Source organism: Rhodnius prolixus, unplaced genomic scaffold (assembly GCF_049639745.1).
Source record: "Rhodnius prolixus isolate KJV_2025 unplaced genomic scaffold, Rpr scaffold_2, whole genome shotgun sequence".
Lineage (NCBI taxonomy): Eukaryota > Metazoa > Arthropoda > Insecta > Hemiptera > Reduviidae > Rhodnius > Rhodnius prolixus.
The window spans coordinates 7,519,071-7,538,165 of NW_027411592.1; the positions used below are offsets into that span (position 1 = coordinate 7,519,071).

The 19,095-nt window shown below is 32.5% G+C and overlaps 2 protein-coding genes across 3 annotated transcripts; one reads left to right on the forward strand and one right to left on the reverse strand.

Annotated features, from left to right (window-relative positions):
* Positions 1 to 1,019: 1,019 nt before the first annotated feature.
* On the reverse strand, positions 1,020 to 11,833 carry LOC141448827 (uncharacterized). Of its 2 annotated transcripts, XM_074117554.1 has the most exons (14): positions 11,530 to 11,833; positions 10,851 to 10,966; positions 9,260 to 9,338; positions 8,194 to 8,647; positions 7,265 to 7,311; positions 7,091 to 7,147; positions 6,801 to 7,006; positions 6,626 to 6,714; positions 5,577 to 5,917; positions 5,237 to 5,413; positions 5,025 to 5,142; positions 4,089 to 4,198; positions 3,770 to 4,008; positions 1,020 to 1,496 (listed from the first exon to the last, which is right to left on the reverse strand). In XM_074117554.1, the coding sequence occupies exons 1-14, from the start codon at positions 11,547 to 11,549 to the stop codon at positions 1,462 to 1,464; spliced, it is 2,088 nt and encodes a 695-aa protein (XP_073973655.1). In that variant the 5' UTR covers positions 11,550 to 11,833; the 3' UTR covers positions 1,020 to 1,461. The 2 variants fall into 2 exon arrangements, with proteins under 2 accessions (XP_073973655.1, XP_073973656.1); XM_074117555.1 differs by lacking the exon at positions 7,091 to 7,147 and having other exon boundaries at positions 11,530 to 11,829.
* Positions 11,834 to 11,994: 161 nt separating this feature from the next.
* Pnn (desmosome associated protein-like protein pinnin) lies at positions 11,995 to 18,985 on the forward strand. Its single transcript, XM_074117560.1, has 8 exons — positions 11,995 to 12,278; positions 12,932 to 13,111; positions 13,230 to 13,310; positions 13,734 to 13,871; positions 16,170 to 16,245; positions 16,316 to 16,471; positions 17,144 to 17,282; positions 17,691 to 18,985. The coding sequence occupies exons 1-8, from the start codon at positions 12,157 to 12,159 to the stop codon at positions 18,251 to 18,253; spliced, it is 1,455 nt and encodes a 484-aa protein (XP_073973661.1). The 5' UTR covers positions 11,995 to 12,156; the 3' UTR covers positions 18,254 to 18,985.
* The last annotated feature ends 110 nt before the right edge of the window (positions 18,986 to 19,095 follow it).

Sequence of the window (19,095 nt, forward strand, 5' to 3'; positions counted from 1 at the left end):
GGCAAGACAATAGCTTCACTTTTTAAGAGATTCTAATATTCATATTTACACACAATGAACAAAAAAAAAATTAGGGTGTCGATTTTAATTTCTTTTAAAATAGGTCAAAATATGGATTCATGTTTCTTCAAGTATCTGTTCGTGGTATTCTGTCTGTCTTACAATGAATTCTCTAGATATATGAATTATATATTTTCCTAAGTAAAAATTGATAAACAACATTCTCATGAATATAATACTTTATGATTGTACAATGCTAATTAACATATCACGAAGTGAGGGAGAATTGTAGCCAGCGCGCTGTGTAGACGCCAGATCGGGTTCGAGTCGATACTAGGGTATTTTTTGTCTTTGAGTTTTCTCCTCCTAGAGTGAAAAACTTCTCCAGAACGACGGACTTTGGTTAGGGAGTGTTTGTAACGAAAGAATACGGCCGGTGTCCAATTGAGGATTTTTAAAGTGAAGCTATTTAAAAGAAGGAATATGTACTGTTGCAAATATAGATAAAAAGAATTAAAATACTTGGTTACATTTGTAACCTTGGAGAACAAGGCAAACTTTATAAGAAAGATAATACATAAATTTTTCTACTGTTAGACAATATAGAGTAAGAGAAATTTCGGACTTTTGGAGGGTTGGTTGAGAGTACAAGGAAAAAAGAAAGAAAGTGAAAGTTTTTTGGAGCAATCTAGTAACCTGATGATGTAGGAAAGAAGGATTATAGATAACAAAAATATAGTAAGGGCTGGTTAGACTACTATAAGGCGTAGGTTAAAGAGCAATCAGTTGAGGCAAGGATAAAGATTATTATACACTTTTCAAGGCCTCAATCAATCTAGGCCTTTACGATCTTCCAAAAAATAAAAATATAAAATAACTTATATAATTTATGTTATATCTATATAGTTATACAATGTTATTGTTGATTTATTATACATATATGTATATAAAATGTACAATACTGTCTTCATATTAATTCATATATAAATAACCTATGTTAATCCATTCATAAATTATGCTTATTTTTTTTTTTTTTTGATTACAGATGTACTATTATACAAAAACTGGTAACTAAAACTAAGTATCTGATACTTTTTCAAAAAAAAAATTAAAAATAAAAACTTAAACAGACGGTAAAACGTTTTTTCCCTTTTCACCATTAAGTTTTTGTTGACAGTTTAAATATTTACAATCAGTTTACACTATACGAGAATTTGTATGTATTTATAAAAACATTTAGTATATAAATATTTTCAAAAAAAAAAAAAAAATAAACATTAATTGAATTGAAAGGTTACAATTCTTCCCTTCATTACGTTCATCTCCATATACTTATACTTTTCTCATTAGACAAAGATGAATTTTAAATAAATAAGATCTTATCTCTAACGATTTTGAAATTAAAACCTTTCAACAACTAAATTAATTATAAAAAATTAAAAAGGCAGTAGAGAATACAAATTAATCAAACATGCGATTCAACCGTCTAAGAATATCTGAAACAGTAAAAAAAAATAAAAAAAAATTCATAAGTTAAAATTAAATAAACATTTTTTTTTTAAGCTTCAGGGATTGTAAATTATTAGGTTATATCTAGGATAGTTGGTTTATCAGATCATTTTTCAGATAATTTTCTCTGAAGGTCAAGGGATTAATGAATTCTTCTTTACTACTTTTAAAAAATTACTGTTCCTTTTTCTAAAAGGACTTATATTGTGACTCGCAATGCATTTTCTCTTTTTGTTTGTTTAACTGAACCTAACCAATTCGTTCTTTCTCGTTCACTGCTTTCGACTTTAAATAAAAAAAATCAGTGATATCAGTGTAAATAGATTTTGGTAGACAGGTTTTAGAGTAGTCACACGAGTATAATAGTATTAAACTACAATATTTATTGGTAAACCAACTAAATAATTGGGGCAATAAGCCTTGGTCCAGTCCCACTATCTTTTTAACTAAGAGAATTCGACAGTGTGATAAGAAAGAATCATTGAATGATTCAAGCGCCCATGGAATACCAACAAAGGAAGCTTATAGGATGACTTGGCTGGTCGGGAAGCTCGTATTTACAGCGTTTTGGTGCTTCAAGAAACTCACAAAAGAAGATCAGTACTCAACAAGACGGTAACCAGACCTTGGGACGCTGATCTCACGAGAATGAAAAGATCATCGAATTTAAAAAAAGAAATTACCAGATTGATCGCTTATATTTATATAAAAAAGGATAATGGTTGAGTGGTTGAGGCAAGTGAAGGTTATTTCCGGCTACGAAGCAGGATTACGTTGAAGAAAAGACAGCTTAGTATAAGATGGCGCCAGGAACTGAACTGAGTACTGTTACGATGTAACAGCTTTTCCAAACGAAACCAATTTTGAGGGTATGATTGTAATTATTTCTAGATTTTGTTCAGGTCAGTTAGTTAGAATTAGGTAAAATCGGGGATTAAGAAAATAAATCTAGGAAATTTAATTAAGAGAAATGAAGAAAGTGGATAAAATTATACTTGAAGAGCACATGGCTGTGTGAAGAGGGCAGCAGGGAAAAAAAAGACAAACGACGCGAGCAACATATGGGAGATAGAGACTGATGGGATTTTTTCGAAAAAAAATGAATTACGAGTGGAAAATTGGTTGTTGTACCGAGCTGGTTGGAGCCAAAACAAATTGGAGTGAAAAGAAATCACCTTGGCGGGATCTGCCTCTGGGAGAAAAGGATTCATTGAGCGGAGAACCTCTACTTCCCAAAGGGCAGCAGGAAGGAACAGTACCTGACTGGTGGCGAGCTTCCCATAAGAAGACCAGGAAAGAAGGGTAGATTGGAGCAAAACCAGGCCTGGGATTGACTGTAAGTGTAGGCAATGTAATAAGAGTGACTAGTTTTCTGGTTCTATTGAGGACAATTATTTCATTACCTAGTAATCAAGTTTTGTATTTTTCAGTATTAAGCAGGGTTTATGATACTGTATTTTGCTGTAAAAAGACTTTTTTTGTTGTGATCAATAATAATATTTTCATAACCCTGAATCTTTATTTAAACCCCTAACAACATCTCACATGGACAATAAATTTAATTATTTAATGAAGTAGTGATCTGGTTAGAGTAACGGCCAGCAGGGGCGCACTACACAGATTTGCTAACGGAGAAGCTGTTACTAGGTAACTAGTTTCTATTATAAATTTATTTTTATTTTATTTTTTTTCCCTTATTATCCGAGTATTGTTTTAACTTTAATTCTAATCACTAGTATTGTTATTTGTTTATTATTATTCAGCATATTGCCTCTTCCTTGTTTTCTCATTTCTCCTTACCCCCCCCCCCCGTCTCCACTGAGCTTGCCTTCTCCAGCGGTGTTTGTGTTTGTAGAGGGTGGCGTAACAGTACTTTGGTGTACACTTATTTATGGAGGACCAAATCCTGTTTATGAAAGCATGGTGTATAAATAATTAAATTTTCTAGTGTTCTTAAGTTCGCTGAAACACTTCGTCTTATTATTTATTATGCACTTATAATGAAACTTACCACCACTCTGTACAGAATAAGTTTACTTATAAATAATAATAGTATCTAATTGAATAGAAAAGTAATTTATTTATTTTTTTTTTTTTTTAATGCTAACAGAGATTTTATTTGTACGGACTTCGCGCAAAATTTAGTAAATACGAAATCAACACTGAGAGATATTAAAGTTATAAAGCACTGTAGCTTTATACTACTAACCTTACACTTTTTTTTTAATACGATTTAAATTTCAATGCAATGTTCACTTACCTTTTTTGTCAAGAGCAATTTTTACACTTATTGAGTTCGGTACTGAGGTCTGACTTTGAATCAACTGTGAAATATTAAACACTGCAAACTTTTCCAATCTCATATCCATTTCATCGTTTTCTTCGGCCGGCGAACGGCTAACCATTAAACATGGACTAGGTCTTTCGGTGGATTGTACCAACACGATAACGTTCATATTTTCTGCTCGAGATGCATCGTATCCCAACAATGTTACACATCTACACCAATCAGAAAAGATGAAATTAATTGAAATCTACTGAAAAATATAAATAAGTATTATATTATTAAGATATATTACCCCCTAAGTTTGTCCTGAGGTGCAACCACAAATTTAACAAGAAAGTACTGATCCAACGCATCCATGACAAACACCTGCTCCCTTCCTACATGAGGCTGAATGATGAACGACTGAAAATTAAAATATTTTGCTTAGAGTTATGTGGTTCAACCATGAGGGTAAGTGCTATCAAGTCAAAGTCGAACTTCTAAATTATTATTTATTCATTTTATTTATAATAATTTTTTTTTTTTTAATAATAGATCAAAATGGCAACTCTCCGAAATCCCTCAAAAGCACTCTAATTTGGAATTTTTCTTCTCTTTTAAAGAAAACAGCATTCGATGTGCTAACCAAGATTTTGTCAGATTTGCTTATTTTATTTATTTATGTAATTGTTGAATACGAATTTTAGGCAATACAAGTAATTTACCTCATAAAAAAAAATCTGGTTTGAAACACGATTACTCTTACATTCAAGAGAATATTTAAGATGAGGTTAGTTTTGCAGTGCTGGATAATATCGGTGAGTTTATCCTTAGTAGAAAGCAAGTTTTATTATATCCCTGACCGGCTTCAACTTTCATCGTCATTATAGGTTGATTGATCGGTTTGCTGTAGAGAATTTGACTTCAACCACTTTTCCTTCACATATAACATTTGCTGATACAATGATTTTGAGTCAATGCTACGACGGATACAAAAATTAGCGAGGGTTAATAACTAATGTAGAAAATTAAGCGCCTTCTTCCATTTCATAATAGTAAATAATTTCGGTAACTAATTTATTAATTCCCTCTATTCATTTTTATTTTTTATTTTTTTGAAGGCAAAAGAGAAATCAGTTCTTTTGCTGTAATCCATGTTAAATCGAAGGAGAAGAAAGTAAAAATATAGTAATACAAGTATCTATTCATTCCATTTTTGTTGTAATGTATACTATTTAAAATAAATTACCAATTTAGTGCCTTGAATCCAATGAGGATGTCGACCATGAAAATTTAGAACATGATTCCTCAATTCCAATCTTTGTCCAGACCAAGTGCAAACTGTTGGGGCGATTGGGCATACAAAGCTTTTAAAAAATTAAGATGTACTTTAGTATTGATGAATGTGAAGTTTTTAAAATAGTGAGACTAAAAGAAGAAGACGCTTGATTAGATACTTACTTCCTGAAAGAGCAAGATTTAGCGTGCATTATCCAGTTGGAAGGACTCACCAAGTGAATGCAGCCTTCATAGCTGCACGGGTATTCAAGAAAGCTAGCAATCTTTTCAACGGCTCGAGGTCTTATGGTAGAAAAGGGACCACGACATTCTGGGCAATGATTTAGACGTATGCGGCATCTGTAAATAATTTTCAACCCATCATATGACTTTAATACATAAATCGCCGAATTATGGAATAGTAGCCTTTTTTTCTTTAAATTTAATGTTAATTTACATTAAATATTAAGCCTAAGGCTGGCTCAATTGTAAAATGATTAAACATCTTTAAATTTCAACATACTTATTGCAAACTAGATGTCCTTCGTAACATTGCACCATTGGTGAGGAAACATAATCAAAACAAACGGGACACTCCAATGCTGACAACACTAACTGTCTAACATCAACATTTCTGGACGAAGGCGGAGCTGTATCATTACTACTCTGCCTTAATGGTGCAGTTTCGGTAGCAATACGGCGCTCTTCAGACGGAACACTTAGCAGAACCTCATTATCTTCATTGTCTTCTTCTACCACTGGTTCTACAATTCCTTCTTCAGAAGACTCTTCATCTTCAATGACATTCACGTTATCATCAGGCGAGGGTAATTCTTCTTCCCAAGTGGAAATTCTTTCAGGAATCTACAATTAATAATTGCGTAAACAATTTTTAATATTTAACTGCAACGATAATAAAGTTCATTAACACCAAGTAATTTAATTGCAGAAATGGAGAAACGAACAGTTTCCTTCAAAACAATGTGCCTCTTCTGTGCCGTAATTTATTCACTATAATAAGAATATACATACAATACCCAGCTGTTACTACAATACTAATGGCTCATATTATTATAACTGTTGAGTGAACAGGAAATAAAAGCTTGTTAATTTTTTTGTATTTGTTTTGTTAAAAGGAACTTCCGATTATTATTATTTTTTTATTTAACATTATGTTAGTTTTACAGGAATGTAATTACTGAATATCAATTAATTGTTCATTTATTTTAATTATTTCCTAGCCTGTATTTTCTCTTTTTAATGCTCATATCTTTACAAAAGTAGTTTCGATTTTGGCTATTGAAATTTTATTAAAGCAGCATGGCCTCGTATATATGTGTGTGTGTGGGTGTGTGTTTTAGCATACGATTAAACACCTTGCGCCCCACTCCTTTTCTCTGAAGCTACGACTGTGACAAGGTTATTGTTCGATGCAACAATATGTAAAACTAAATTGTTGGTAATTAGTACCGGTTTGGTTTCTTTAATTCATACACGCAACTATTGGCATAATTTTGAACATTCAATTTTCTTAAATTTATTTCATTTATTTTCGAAATATACAAAAATTACCTGCGTATCGCCTAATTGTGCAGTTCGATTCACATTCATGTTGATCCTCATGTCTTGAGGCATATAATTTTCTGCCGCGTCATCTTCACCTGAAGAAAAAAAATATTCGTATACTTGCAAAAAATTATCTTATTTTCGATAGGGTTAATATATTTTAGATCTAGAGCAGGTTTACCTTCTACCAGATTGATAAGAGGAGGTATTGCCATAGGTTCAACGTTAGGGTCTTGTCTTGGCTCTCTTCTTATGGGCCGCCTAGGAAGGCCACCTATACCATTCCACATTTCCCAGTTTTGTCTGATTGAGTGAGTTGAGAAAGGAATGTAATTTCCTATACTGTTCACACCAGCTAATCTTGATAATCTATTTCTTCTTTCTCCCCTACAACAAATCATTGCTTTCATTATTCTTGTAGTTTCACAATCATAGAGCGTAATTATAAATGTTGTTTGAAATAAAAATTACTTATTCATTATTGTTTTTCCAATTTTAAATAAAAACCGGATAATGTATATACAGTTACTGAAATAGTAAATGGTTTTTCTTAGAAAATTTTATTGATCATATGAATGCGATCTACATATAGGATATACGCATCTTCAATACCAAATATTTTTTGAAGAAGTCTCTTTTACCTACCATTGAGACGTCAGGGAAAAAGAATTTCTGCTTGCCACTGAAGATTCCTAAAACATAGAAAAAGAGATGTTAAAATCGGTATTTCTAACAATTATAATTTTACAGAGGAATTCGCATACAGCTTAAAGTTAGTAGTAAAAGAGAAAAAAAGAAAATTTTGACAAAAAAAAAGTTGTCTAGTTTTAGAATAATTAAGTTTAAATATATGTGAATTATTTGCGGTGTATAAATTTGATTGTATAACTGTGAATTTGTGCCTGAATACAAATGGTTTGTTTAGGACTGTCAAAAACAGGTCTTGTTTTTCTTAAGTACATTTAGAAAATCCGTTTGTCTCAATTAAAGACTAGTATATAAAACAATAGTAGAAGATAGTAAATTGGTAAATCAGTACAAGCAGTTAAGCAAATTTGGAAAAAAAGAAAAGAAAATCAAATTTTTCATATAACTCTGCCATGTAGTCGAGATCTTTGGGATACAGTTAAACTTCTTAAAAAACTATTTCTGTTTCGTGCACCCGCATTAAAGCTGAACATTCTACGAGGTTTGCATACAGGAGGAAATATGAGAAGCCTGCTTTTGCAGGTATTGTACATTTGGCGACAAACCTCTGCACTTATAATTATGATTGATGGGTTTGCTAAATTTAGAACATTTTGACATAAGAATATTTAGTTTTAGCTGTATACTAATTTTTCCTATGTACCTGTAATTTATGTTGAATATACTCAATACTTTTAATTCAATAATTTGAATAAGAGCGTCAGTTTGGTAAACAGATCAGTCCATTTTCAAATGAATGTAAATTAATTAATTTTCAAGAAAATGTATATTACTTATTTAATAAATAACTTTTAATATATTTATTGTAATTGAGATATATATATATAATTAAATTCAGTTGATCATCATTATTCTATTACACTTACCTGATTATCTCTTACATTACCGCTACGACTTATTCTCTGAGGAAATGACCTCTCTGTGGTAAAACGTCTGGGTGTTCCTGGTAAACTGCCTCCAGTCTGCCCTTGATCTTCCAGTCTATCTGAACTGTTGCTTCTACTCTGGTTGGTTACACGTCGTTCGGACCAATTGCGATGTCTGGTATGATCCTGCTGATCTTCTCTACCAATATTATGAATGTGATGATATGCGGGAGTAGAAAATCCGGCATTAGGATGTATCCGATAATCTGGATTATTTGGAGATGCAGCAGATTGTGATTCAGAATATTCCACATCGATCACCTGAGAGCCTGATGGATGAGAATCACATGGCGGCGCAGATGACGAAATCTGAGATGCAGGGGCAACGCGCTGGCTACTGTAGTACGAATCAGTTGTCAAAGAAGTTGACTGACTTGCGAAAAGTGGAGAGATCCTACAAATAGAAAAGTTATCGTAAGGAAATATTTTGGACTAATACTTTTTGATCGATTTTTGGTATTCACCTTTCTACTTAAAAAGAGATTTAATAATTAAAATGCGGCGCCAATAACCTCAGATGTTGGTGCGTCTTAAATCATTAATACAATAATTAAAATGAGAGTGAAAAGATATGACTCATACCACTAATGACTTTTGCGTGTTTAAAATATTGCAATTATGCATTTAGTTACAATGCAAAAACTAATTCGCTAAGTTATGAATTAAGTGCCCACTTTAAAATCATTTTGTTAAATCGCAAAACTTAGCGAACTAAAACGAAAAGAACTAATTTCTTGCAGCTTATATGCTCTTTAAAACCAACAAAACCAAGCGTTCTAAAAATTATTATGTTGAAAAACTGCTCTAAAATAAGATGATGCAATTTAAATGAATTGCTATTAAAGCATCTTTATACAATTAAACAAAATTTCATTTTTAATACGTTAAAATATTTCTCCCTTAATATTTAAATAGTTTCTAGAAAGAAATTATTTTGATTAACAAGGCTTGCTGGAAAAGTATATTTTACATATACATTTCTAAAATTAAAATAATGCAAACGTACGATCGGTTGTTGTAATTTTCATCATGTGCTGGAGCGTTTGGTCTAGGTAATTCCTCTCTACCACCAGCACTATGTCCCGCTGAAACATTAAATTTCCTTTTTGAGTCATGGTAGAAAATCATGTAAGCTTACTATAAAAATTAGTAGCTGCCTACATTTATTGCATAAAATATGTATATAATAGCCCATATAAAAGTACAAGCGCGCAAATATAGTCTACCATCAAAACTATCTTCTCCCACTATTAAATAAAGCATGAAATTCGAAACAGCTTCCTTTCTCGCGGTCCGTTGAAACCAAAAGAACTTTACTTACAGAATTTGTGATAATCAATTAGTATTATCTTCTAGAGACAATAAATTTTCTTATAAATTTATTATTTTACGTAGTTCTATCAGTGAAGTGTGACAAATTTTGTACACCTAAAAGTATCAGAACTATTGCTTAGCTGGTTAAATCCGCCTAGCTACGTAGATAATTTATATTGTAGCACATTTCCTTTCAGCCATTCTTAGATTGCGCAATTTCTTGTTCCAAACTCGTCAAGTGAAGAGACGAATTCTCTTTCAGGTTTTCTGCACAAGCAAATTTTAAATTTTACACTACTTATTATAGGGCTGGCATCATAGGGACAGTGATATCATTTCAATATCAGCTAAATCAACTACACATCATTTATCTTATCAAAAGTATACGATCATATATTTTCTTTTTCCCAGGAAAAACAAAAAAAAAATACATATTTATCAGGCGCCACGGTAACCGAGCGGTTAGAGGCGAGACCTACAAAGCTAACATATATTGTAGTACTGGGTTCGATTCCCGGTCTAGGTCTGGGATTTTATTTAATGGTTTATATGAGAACTTTTTAGTTAAGTATGTTTGCTAATCGCCTCCGTCCACGACACCTAATTGATAGTTGAACGTAAAGCCCGCCTGAAAAAATAGACTATACTTTTACATAATTATCATAACAATATAATTTTTTGTTCGAAACTTATTTGTTGCTGTTCATAGTTACACTTCGGTATCTAGCAAATACATTAACCTAGAGGAGAACTTTCAAAGCACTAATTTCCTGTGAGCAAAAATGTAAAATGAACATTGTAACTACCAATTTTCCGCCAAAGAATACCATCTCAAAGAACCTGGAATCACATTTGCATCATTTTTTTTTTTTTTTTAAATTGTTCACCTGATAATTGAGAGACATCTGGGGAGGTCTTCATGATAGTTTCGTGCTAATGTGAGTAAAAATCGTGATTTTTTATTTTAAAGAACATTACACTTAGTCAAGATTTTTTTTTATATTTCTCAAAATAAAGTCCACAACACTTCGACACCGAAAGAAATAACAGGATAAGATTAAGTAAATATAAGGTTAACAGGGTTAGTATAACTTTTCTTAGGAAACAGTATAAAAAAAAGTAAGTAATTTTTACAGCAAATGAATACAGTTTTTAAAAATTATTATTTTACCATAATTTCGAAAAAGAATATTGCACGGGTGTTTTAAACGACTGATAGATTAAAATAAGTAGAAAAGTTAATCACATTACTTCATAATTTGTTTCAAGAATATATTACTTACTGTGCGACCTTATAATGTAAGATTGTAAAGGACTCGTGTTTCCTGGACGATTTGCACGTTGTGGCCTTTCGGGCCTTTGAATTCTTTCCTCAGAGGGAGAAGTACCTTCAAGAGGCCTAAACAAACATAAATTTTAAATAATACCTCTTTAATTCCTTGAGCAAGATAAAGTATAAACAAATTTTAATCGAAAAACGAGAATTTACCAAAACATTAAAAAAACTAAAGCCATATGATTAGATTTTCAACAAGGACTGTGTATATTATCAAACAAAGAAAATGCTAACAAAGCAGGATATCGGATGTCTAAAATCAAAATTTTCAACTTCCATAAAACATTTTCCTTTTGGTTTAATTGGTTTACTGTAAGACATCATGCTTACAACTTTTAATAAACTATATTGTTCGGTCAAGAATACTAAAAAAGTGTAGAAGAGGTTGCATTACACTTAAAATCTCATCAAATGAAAACGCTTATATGAACTGTAAAAACATTTTATAAAAAGAGCTTTATGTTCATTTTACAGTGAAGCAAATTTAACAACTAAATGAAAAACATTTACACTAAAGTTAAATATACATTCTAAATGTTCTTTTTATATATGTATTGCATCCATGTGAATATAACATGTATCACTATTGTTTTACCAATACTGGACAAGTATCAATTAAAACTCACCTGAGAGTAATCTGGATCATTGTCAAGCTTTTTATAATTTATTCAAAGCAACTGTACATACCCATCATTCTTAGGATCAGAAAACACTAAACATAATCACATGATCAATTGTTTTGTTCCTGAATTGAGATATTAAACTCAGCATTTAGAATTCCTTGCAATCCTTTGACAATGGAAACTATTTAAAAACCTACTTTTATACTACGACTATCCGACCTACTTCAGCTATGTTTTGGACAAAACTGAGGCCATGAAAACAATAATGATTACAGATAAAAGAAAAAAAGAATTTTCAGTGTTGTAGATAAACATTTAAATTTTAAATAAATAGTTTCAGAATTTTAATGAGTATAAATTTCTATGCGTCTAAATATGTTAATATTTTTTTATTTAAAAAATTTAATTTTTAACTTTTAACGCAAGAAATAACTAATGTGTGGTTTATTAGGGAACTTTAGTTGTGCGTTAAATGAGAAACTAACCTGTATCGATTCCTGTTGTGTATAAAGTGTGTGGGCTATGGCTTCTATTATTATTTGTTTTATCAATGTATGTTATTAACTTTTCCAATATTAACTGCTCTTGCCTTCGCCGAATTAGTGAGTTACCCCGACTTTAGCACTCGAAATGCATAATTCTTTACTTAATATACAAACTGAATTAGAAAAAGCCCGGGAGAGGTTAAAGGGTGTAGAAGAAACTATTAAAAAAAGTATAGGGAGAGATATAAACAATGCTCAAACGCCCAGGTAAGTTGGGATTATGATGAAAAAAAATAGATAAATTAGATTAAATATGTTAAATTTAAAATAATTTTTTCGTTGCAGCAATTGTTCATTGATTTTCCTTTATATTCGCTATTCATTTGTACTTTTGTAAAATTTAAGGCTTACCTTTTCTGTACAGGGCATTATTTAAGTTTAAATTTAGCAATTTTATAATTATTTCATACCTTACAAAACATAACCTCAGTATTAGTTTGTCAATGTTGATCTTTATTTCTTTTTGTTCTCCTTCTCTACCATTATCATAGCAATGTTTTCACATTCCAAATATAAGAGAATTTGCTTAGCGATGTAGCAATCAACAAGACCTATCAATCTTTTTTTACATTTCTCACATTTTTGTTATGCATATTTACAATTAATCTGTAGAAAACGTTTGCAAAATACGAGTCCAACATTTGTAAATTAGGTAGATTGGTAGTTTTTAAGTCCAATTACGAATTGGGCACACTATTTTTCTAATGAATGTGATCAAATTTGAAAAATGATGTAACATTTTCGTAGAGGAGCCAACTAATGATGATGAATTTGGTTTCTTAAACATAAGAAAAATATATATATTGTTTATCACTACATCATTATTGCTGATAATTTTTTATATAATTCAATATATTTAGACCAGGATTTAAGCGCACTGTAAGACATTTGGAGTCACCTCAGGATGGTGTAAAAGATGCTCAGCGACCAAGATTTGACGGTGGAATTAAGAACCGTTTAGGGGAAGTTCCGTGGGGTCCTGGTGGAGGCCAGCAAACCGGTCACGATTTCAGAGGCATTCGAAACAACAGGAGTGATAGGTGGGGTATAAGTATTCATTTATTAATCGCTGGGGTAAATGTATTTATTTTTGATAGCATAAGAAATTTGCTATTTTACTACAATTTTATTTTTAATCTGTTATAACTTGATTCTTAGGTTTAGAGGAGGAAACTCTGATGAGAGGATACCTGCCAAAAAAAGATTAGGAGAACAGACAGCTGTTACAGTTTTCAGCAGGTAATTAATTGCTCGTTACAACCAATTAAGTTGATGTGGTTTAGCTAAATTGCTTTAAGGCAATTTCTTTTTTTGGGTTTAAATTTTTATTTTAAAAGAAAACGAAGTCATAAAAGAATTTTCAAATTATGGAAGTAGCTGAACTTGTTATAGCTATTTTACATCTCTTTAATTTCACATAATGGCCTTTGAAAACTTTGATCTGGAATACTCGAGACAAAATTAATGATTTCATTTGTTTAGAGATTAGTTCATCAGGTTTGATTTATAAAATTTGGATTTCCAAATATGTCACTTTGTCTGAGTCAGATAGTGTGGTGACCAAGAGATTGAGCTTTCTAAGTAGAAGTCACAAACCTGTTGAATAAATCAATCTCTGACTCTTATTAGAAGGAATAGTTTCTTAAATATTGTTTTGTTTAGGTTGTCAGGTCCTCCTAAAGATGATGACTATGAAGAAAAAGAAACTATAAAGATTACATCTCAGGTAATCGTTCAGGATACGCCTAGCAGGAAGGAAGTGTTAGCTGCCCAAGCGGGTGATAATCTTTGTAGAGCGAGGTAGGAGGAAATTCACTCCATTATACTTCAAATCTTATCTATCTATAAACTTAATTTATCGCTTGTGATTGTATTGATTCTTTCCTCCGATTGGCTTCTTTTAATCCACAAATTTCGCTATGCTTTAGCGTTCCTCCTTCAGAGATATGTGCTACTTCTGCATCTATGGTCATAGGTGTTTGGGGAGGGGAGTAAATTTAAGGCGGTTCAACATCTGGGGTTATTGGCAACCGGATTTTTTCTTGGTGCTAGTCTTGACCGTTTAGCATTTTATTCTTTCTGTTGTCTTCATTCTCCTTGATGCATCGAAGATCGCAATGACTGTACAGGAGGCTATACTACTGACTGAACCTTCAATTTGGTCAGAAATACTCCGGACTGCAGCTTTATTCCAAAATGTATTGGCTTGTTTTGTTGATGTGAAAGAGATTTTACCACTCCCTAGAGGTCAGTGCCCAGTCTACTCTGGAGCAACTCTTTTTCTCTTTTCCACCTTGCCTTATTACTTTTTAGCCATCCTACGAGGGTCGTTTGAAAAGTCCGTGCAAAGTCAGAGAGATAGCACTACTGGCGCGTATCGAGGTTATGTTTAGTTAGTAGCATCTCTTGGAAGAACACACACCAAGTTTCAGTCAGATCGGTCTATTTCTTTGTGTTTGGCATTCGTTTGAATCGAGGAAGTCGAGTGATTTTCAAAAAAATGGACGAAAAAGAATTTCGTGTGTTGATTAAACACTACTTTATGAAAGGCAAAACGCCTCAGGAGACTAAAGAGAAGCTTGATAAACATTATGGTGACTCTGCACCTTCGATTAGAACAGTTTATAAGTGGTTTCAAAATTTTCGGAGTGGCCATATGGGCACAATTGACGCTGAACGTTCTGGACGCCCTGTTGAGGTTACTACTCCAGAAATCATTGATAAAATCCATGATATGGTGATGGATGACAGAAGAGTGAAGGTGCGTGAGATTGCTAGTGCTGTGGGCATCTCGAATGAACGGGTACATAATATTTTGCATCAACATTTGGACATGACAAAGCCATCCGCAAGATGGGTGCCGCGATTGCTCACGCTTGACCAAAAACGAAATCGTGTGAAGTGTTGCAAGGACGGTTTGCAGCTGTTCCAGAAGAATCCGCAGGACTTTAAGCGTCGTTTCGTCACTGTGGATGAAACATGGATACATCACTACACTCCTGAGACCAAAGAACAATCTAAACAATAGGTTACCAAGGGGGAATCTGCGCCAAAAAAGGCGAAGACCGTTCCTTCGGCCGGAAAGATTATGGCGACTGTCTTTTGGGATTCGCAAGGAATAATCCTCATCGACTATCGGGAAAAGGGTAAAACTATTACAGGTGCATATTATTCATCGTTATTGGACCGTTTGAAAACCGAGCTGCAAGAAAAACGCCCACGATTGGCCCACAAAAAAGTCCTTTTCCATCACAACGCACCAGCTCACACCTCAGCAGTTGTGGTCGCAAAATTAATGGAAATAGGGTTCCAACTCGTTTCACATCCCCCCTATTCTCCAGACTTGGCTCCCTCGGACTACTATTTGTTGCCCAATATGAAGAAATGGCTGGCGGGAAAAAGATTTTATTCAAACGAGGAGGTGATTGCAGAAACGAATGGCTATTTTTCAGACTTGGACAAATCCTATTATTCGGAAGGGATCAACAAACTAGAGCAGCGTTGGACGAAGTGTATAAGCCTAAAAGGAGACTATGTTGAAAAATAAAAAAGGTTTACCCCAAAAAATTAAGTAGTTTTTATTTTTGCACGGACTTTTCAAACGACCCTCGTAGTATTCTCTAGTAGTACCATAATGGTACTAATAATCTAGGTCTCTATGACTAACTTACATAAGAGCATTATTTATTTATTTTTATTTTTTAATGATTTAAGGCGCGTCAACATCCAAGGTTATTGGCGCCGCTTTTTTCAGTGCACTGCCGGCCTCCGGACAGTGTTCTCTCGTTACAGACAACACTGTCCAATTATTAACTGGCGAATTATTTGTGTGTTGGGATTGCAGTTATGAATTATTTATTAGGTTCTATATGTACCTATTTGTAGGGGAACATTTTGGATTGCCTGCGTTCCTTCCCCTTTTTGGTGGAACCGCCCTTTTAATACAATCAATGAGTACCCAGTCTGTGAGAGCCGTGAAGATTTGCACGGATGGTCCACTTTTCCTTCCGTGATAAGAAATACTAGTAGATTTAGTGCTAATATCTTTTTTAACGAAACTACAAAGTGAATGCGCTTTTTAATTGATTTATTTTTAAGGAACCGTCGTATGTTTGGTGCTCTAATAGGACACATTCAGAAATTTCGTCAGGAAGAAAATAGACTTAAAGAGAAGGTAAAAGTGTAACTAGCAATTAAAGAAAAACGTTTGAAATTGCAAAATACTAATGTTAGCGTTATTAAAGGAACGAAAAAAAGCTGAAGTGGAGAAAAAAGTAGAAGAGGCAGCACTACGAGAAAAAGAGGAATTAAAGAAAAAGAGACAGGAATTGTTTACTTCAAGAAGACAGCAACAACAGGAGATCAGACAACTAGAATATAAGTTAATGCGAATGAAACAAGTAGGTTTTTTTTTTACTTACCTACCCTATACTTGTAAAGATTGCAATTTTAAGATTTGAACTGAAATATCCGTTTTGGATGCGCTGATTATGAAAAAATCGTTTCTATTAATTGATTTATATATGTGCGCGCGAATGTGTATGTGTTTTGTCGGTAGGCCTTTCTGTGAATATGTATGCTCATTATACCTCAAACACGAAAGATCGTAGGTTTTAAAATTTGATTTTTGGTTTGGCCAAGAAGGACTTGGTATTTTTCATCAAAAATCAGCAACCGGTAGTACCATGTAACAAAATCGACTTTTAACTTCTCCAAGACAGCATCCAACTATTTTCTTTAAACTTGAATACGAATTATAATTGAATACATGAAAATTGTTGAAGCATTCTCACTCTAATCCATTTAAGAAACTTTTGGAAAATAACATAAAGAAGAAGACTTCCTTCTAAAGTGCGATTTCAATACGTTCTCATCACGTACCGGCATTAAAATTGGAATTAAAATTGTGATAAAAAAAATTCCAAATATTACTTATTGAATTATATAATTTATTGGCAAATTCTATTCTTTAAATTTAGGCACAGATTAAATTTTTCATTTTTTGAAAATAATTAGCACGAGAAGATGAATTAGTTTATTATTTTTATTAACTATAAATTTATATTTTACAGTTTAGTGACTGGGAGAGTACTCGAAAACATTTGGTTAACTTTATTCAAACAAACACTTCGCCGAAGATATTTTATTTACCAAAAAGTCATAATGAAAAGAGTAAAACCCTTTTGGAGGAAAGTCGGCAAAGAATATTGAGTAAGATTTTTGTTTCACCTTGTTTTATTTTCGTTTTTAGCGAAGTGAATTATCTACTACTTCTGAAATCACGTTGTTTCTGCGTTTATGTCTTCCTCATTTATGAGCTTTGGTGAACATTCTAACTTGTCCAAGGCTTTCCAAGTAGCCTGAATAATGGATAAAATTCTTGCTGCACTAACCTATTGTTTTTAATTTTTAACATTAGATTGCTTGTGATATCAATTTTAGTTTCTATCTTTAAATTATTTAAAAAATTAAAGAAAAAGAAGTATGCAATTTAGTTTTTATAAAAAGAAGCATGAATTTAATTTTTTGAAAAAGAAATATGAAATTTAATTTTCAAAGTTGAATTTCAGTAGAGGAAATGAGCCGGAATGAAAGTAAAGTTTTGTTAATATTTTACAGAGATGATTCGGGAAAAAAGAACTGAAGTGGAGAGATCTATTACAGATCATGGTAAACGGTCTTGGAAAGTTAATAGCGATGCTATACCGACGAAAAAGCAAAAAGTAGAACACAATCAGGACATTGAAGATCAAGGTGAAACTTTAAATGCAGATAACGAGGATATTTGTTCAATGGACAGAACAGTAGAGGCAGCAGAATTAGCCGACGAAGATGAAGAGGAAGAAGAGATGGCTGCTGTTGCTGAAAGTGGAACTGTAGAATTGGCACTTGTTGAGGGAGTGGAAGAGGATTCTAATAAACCGCTTGAAGATGAAGATGTTATCACTACCTCAGTGGAAGAAATGGAATCTGCCATCACTGGTTGGGGAACTGATTCCATGGCTCCTTCGAACAATGACAGATCTGGAGAAGATATAGAAAATCGTACTGATATTGATAATTTGTTGCAAGATTTAGGTGATAATGGAAGTATCTCGGACAAGGAAAACCTTTTAGACATTCAACCACCTCTTGACGATCCTCCTACATCCACGAATCTGCAGCCGTCTGCGGAGATGTAAAATCGCCAACATTTTAGACTTTTAACACTTAACTAGTTTTCATGTATATAATTCTTCCTGCGTAGTTGGGATTTAAAAGTCGTGTAAACTATTTAAACACGATTAATGTAAAAAATAAAAGAAGAAACATTTATGTATCCGACTAAATGAAAAAATACTGAATGTCCTAATTCGGCTTAGAGTCCAGAATAAACATTGTACATCTTTTTCCATAGGATCTTATTTCTCTTATTACTTATCTCATATTATTATTTTCTGATTTATTTATTTAAAAAGTCCTTATTTCGAAACTGAGGAGAAAAGTTTGATCATTCGTGTAGAAAGAGCTTATAATTATTGTAATAATTTATATAAGTTGCGATCAAAAATATTTTTGTAATGTTTTAGGCTTTAAAAGGCTGGCTTTCGAGTACTTTTTATGTAGAGAACTTTTATTGGAAGATTCAAGCGATAATTATGAAAGTATTCTCACAATGAGTATTTTAACGGACACTTCTTTGTTACTGGTGTTTATTACTTTTTTTAAAACAATTGATTAAACGCCTATAATTGGAACAACAATGAATTCCTTAAGTACCAAGGTAGTAAAGGCGAGATTTAAATAAATATATACATAAAATGTACTTTTTTTTCTATGCTTGTACATAAGCTTGGTGTCAACCATGTATAATAACCTTATTTTCCCCATTCTCTCTTGTATATTTTAAATAAATTTACAATTACACCTTCTAATTAGTTTAATGTAATTTATTTATTTGTTTTTTATTGAATGTGCAGTACAGGAGAATATTCTGTTATTAACATAAATATCCATCCTAATTATTGCATAGTTTGTGTCAAAT

Coding starts and splice junctions, on each gene's coding strand:
- LOC141448827 (XM_074117554.1), bottom strand. CDS start 11,549: ATGATCCAGATTACTCTCAG. Junction 7,007..7,090: donor GGAAAAACAATAATGAATAA/GTAATTTTTATT, acceptor GATTTGTTGTAG/GGGAGAAAGAAGAAATAGAT. Junction 5,414..5,576: donor GGACATCTAGTTTGCAATAA/GTATGTTGAAAT, acceptor AATTATTTACAG/ATGCCGCATACGTCTAAATC.
- Pnn (XM_074117560.1), top strand. CDS start 12,157: ATGCATAATTCTTTACTTAATATACAAACTGAATTAGAAAAAGCCCGG. Junction 13,311..13,733: donor GCTGTTACAGTTTTCAGCAG/GTAATTAATTGC, acceptor TGTTTTGTTTAG/GTTGTCAGGTCCTCCTAAAG. Junction 16,472..17,143: donor AGTTAATGCGAATGAAACAA/GTAGGTTTTTTT, acceptor TATATTTTACAG/TTTAGTGACTGGGAGAGTAC.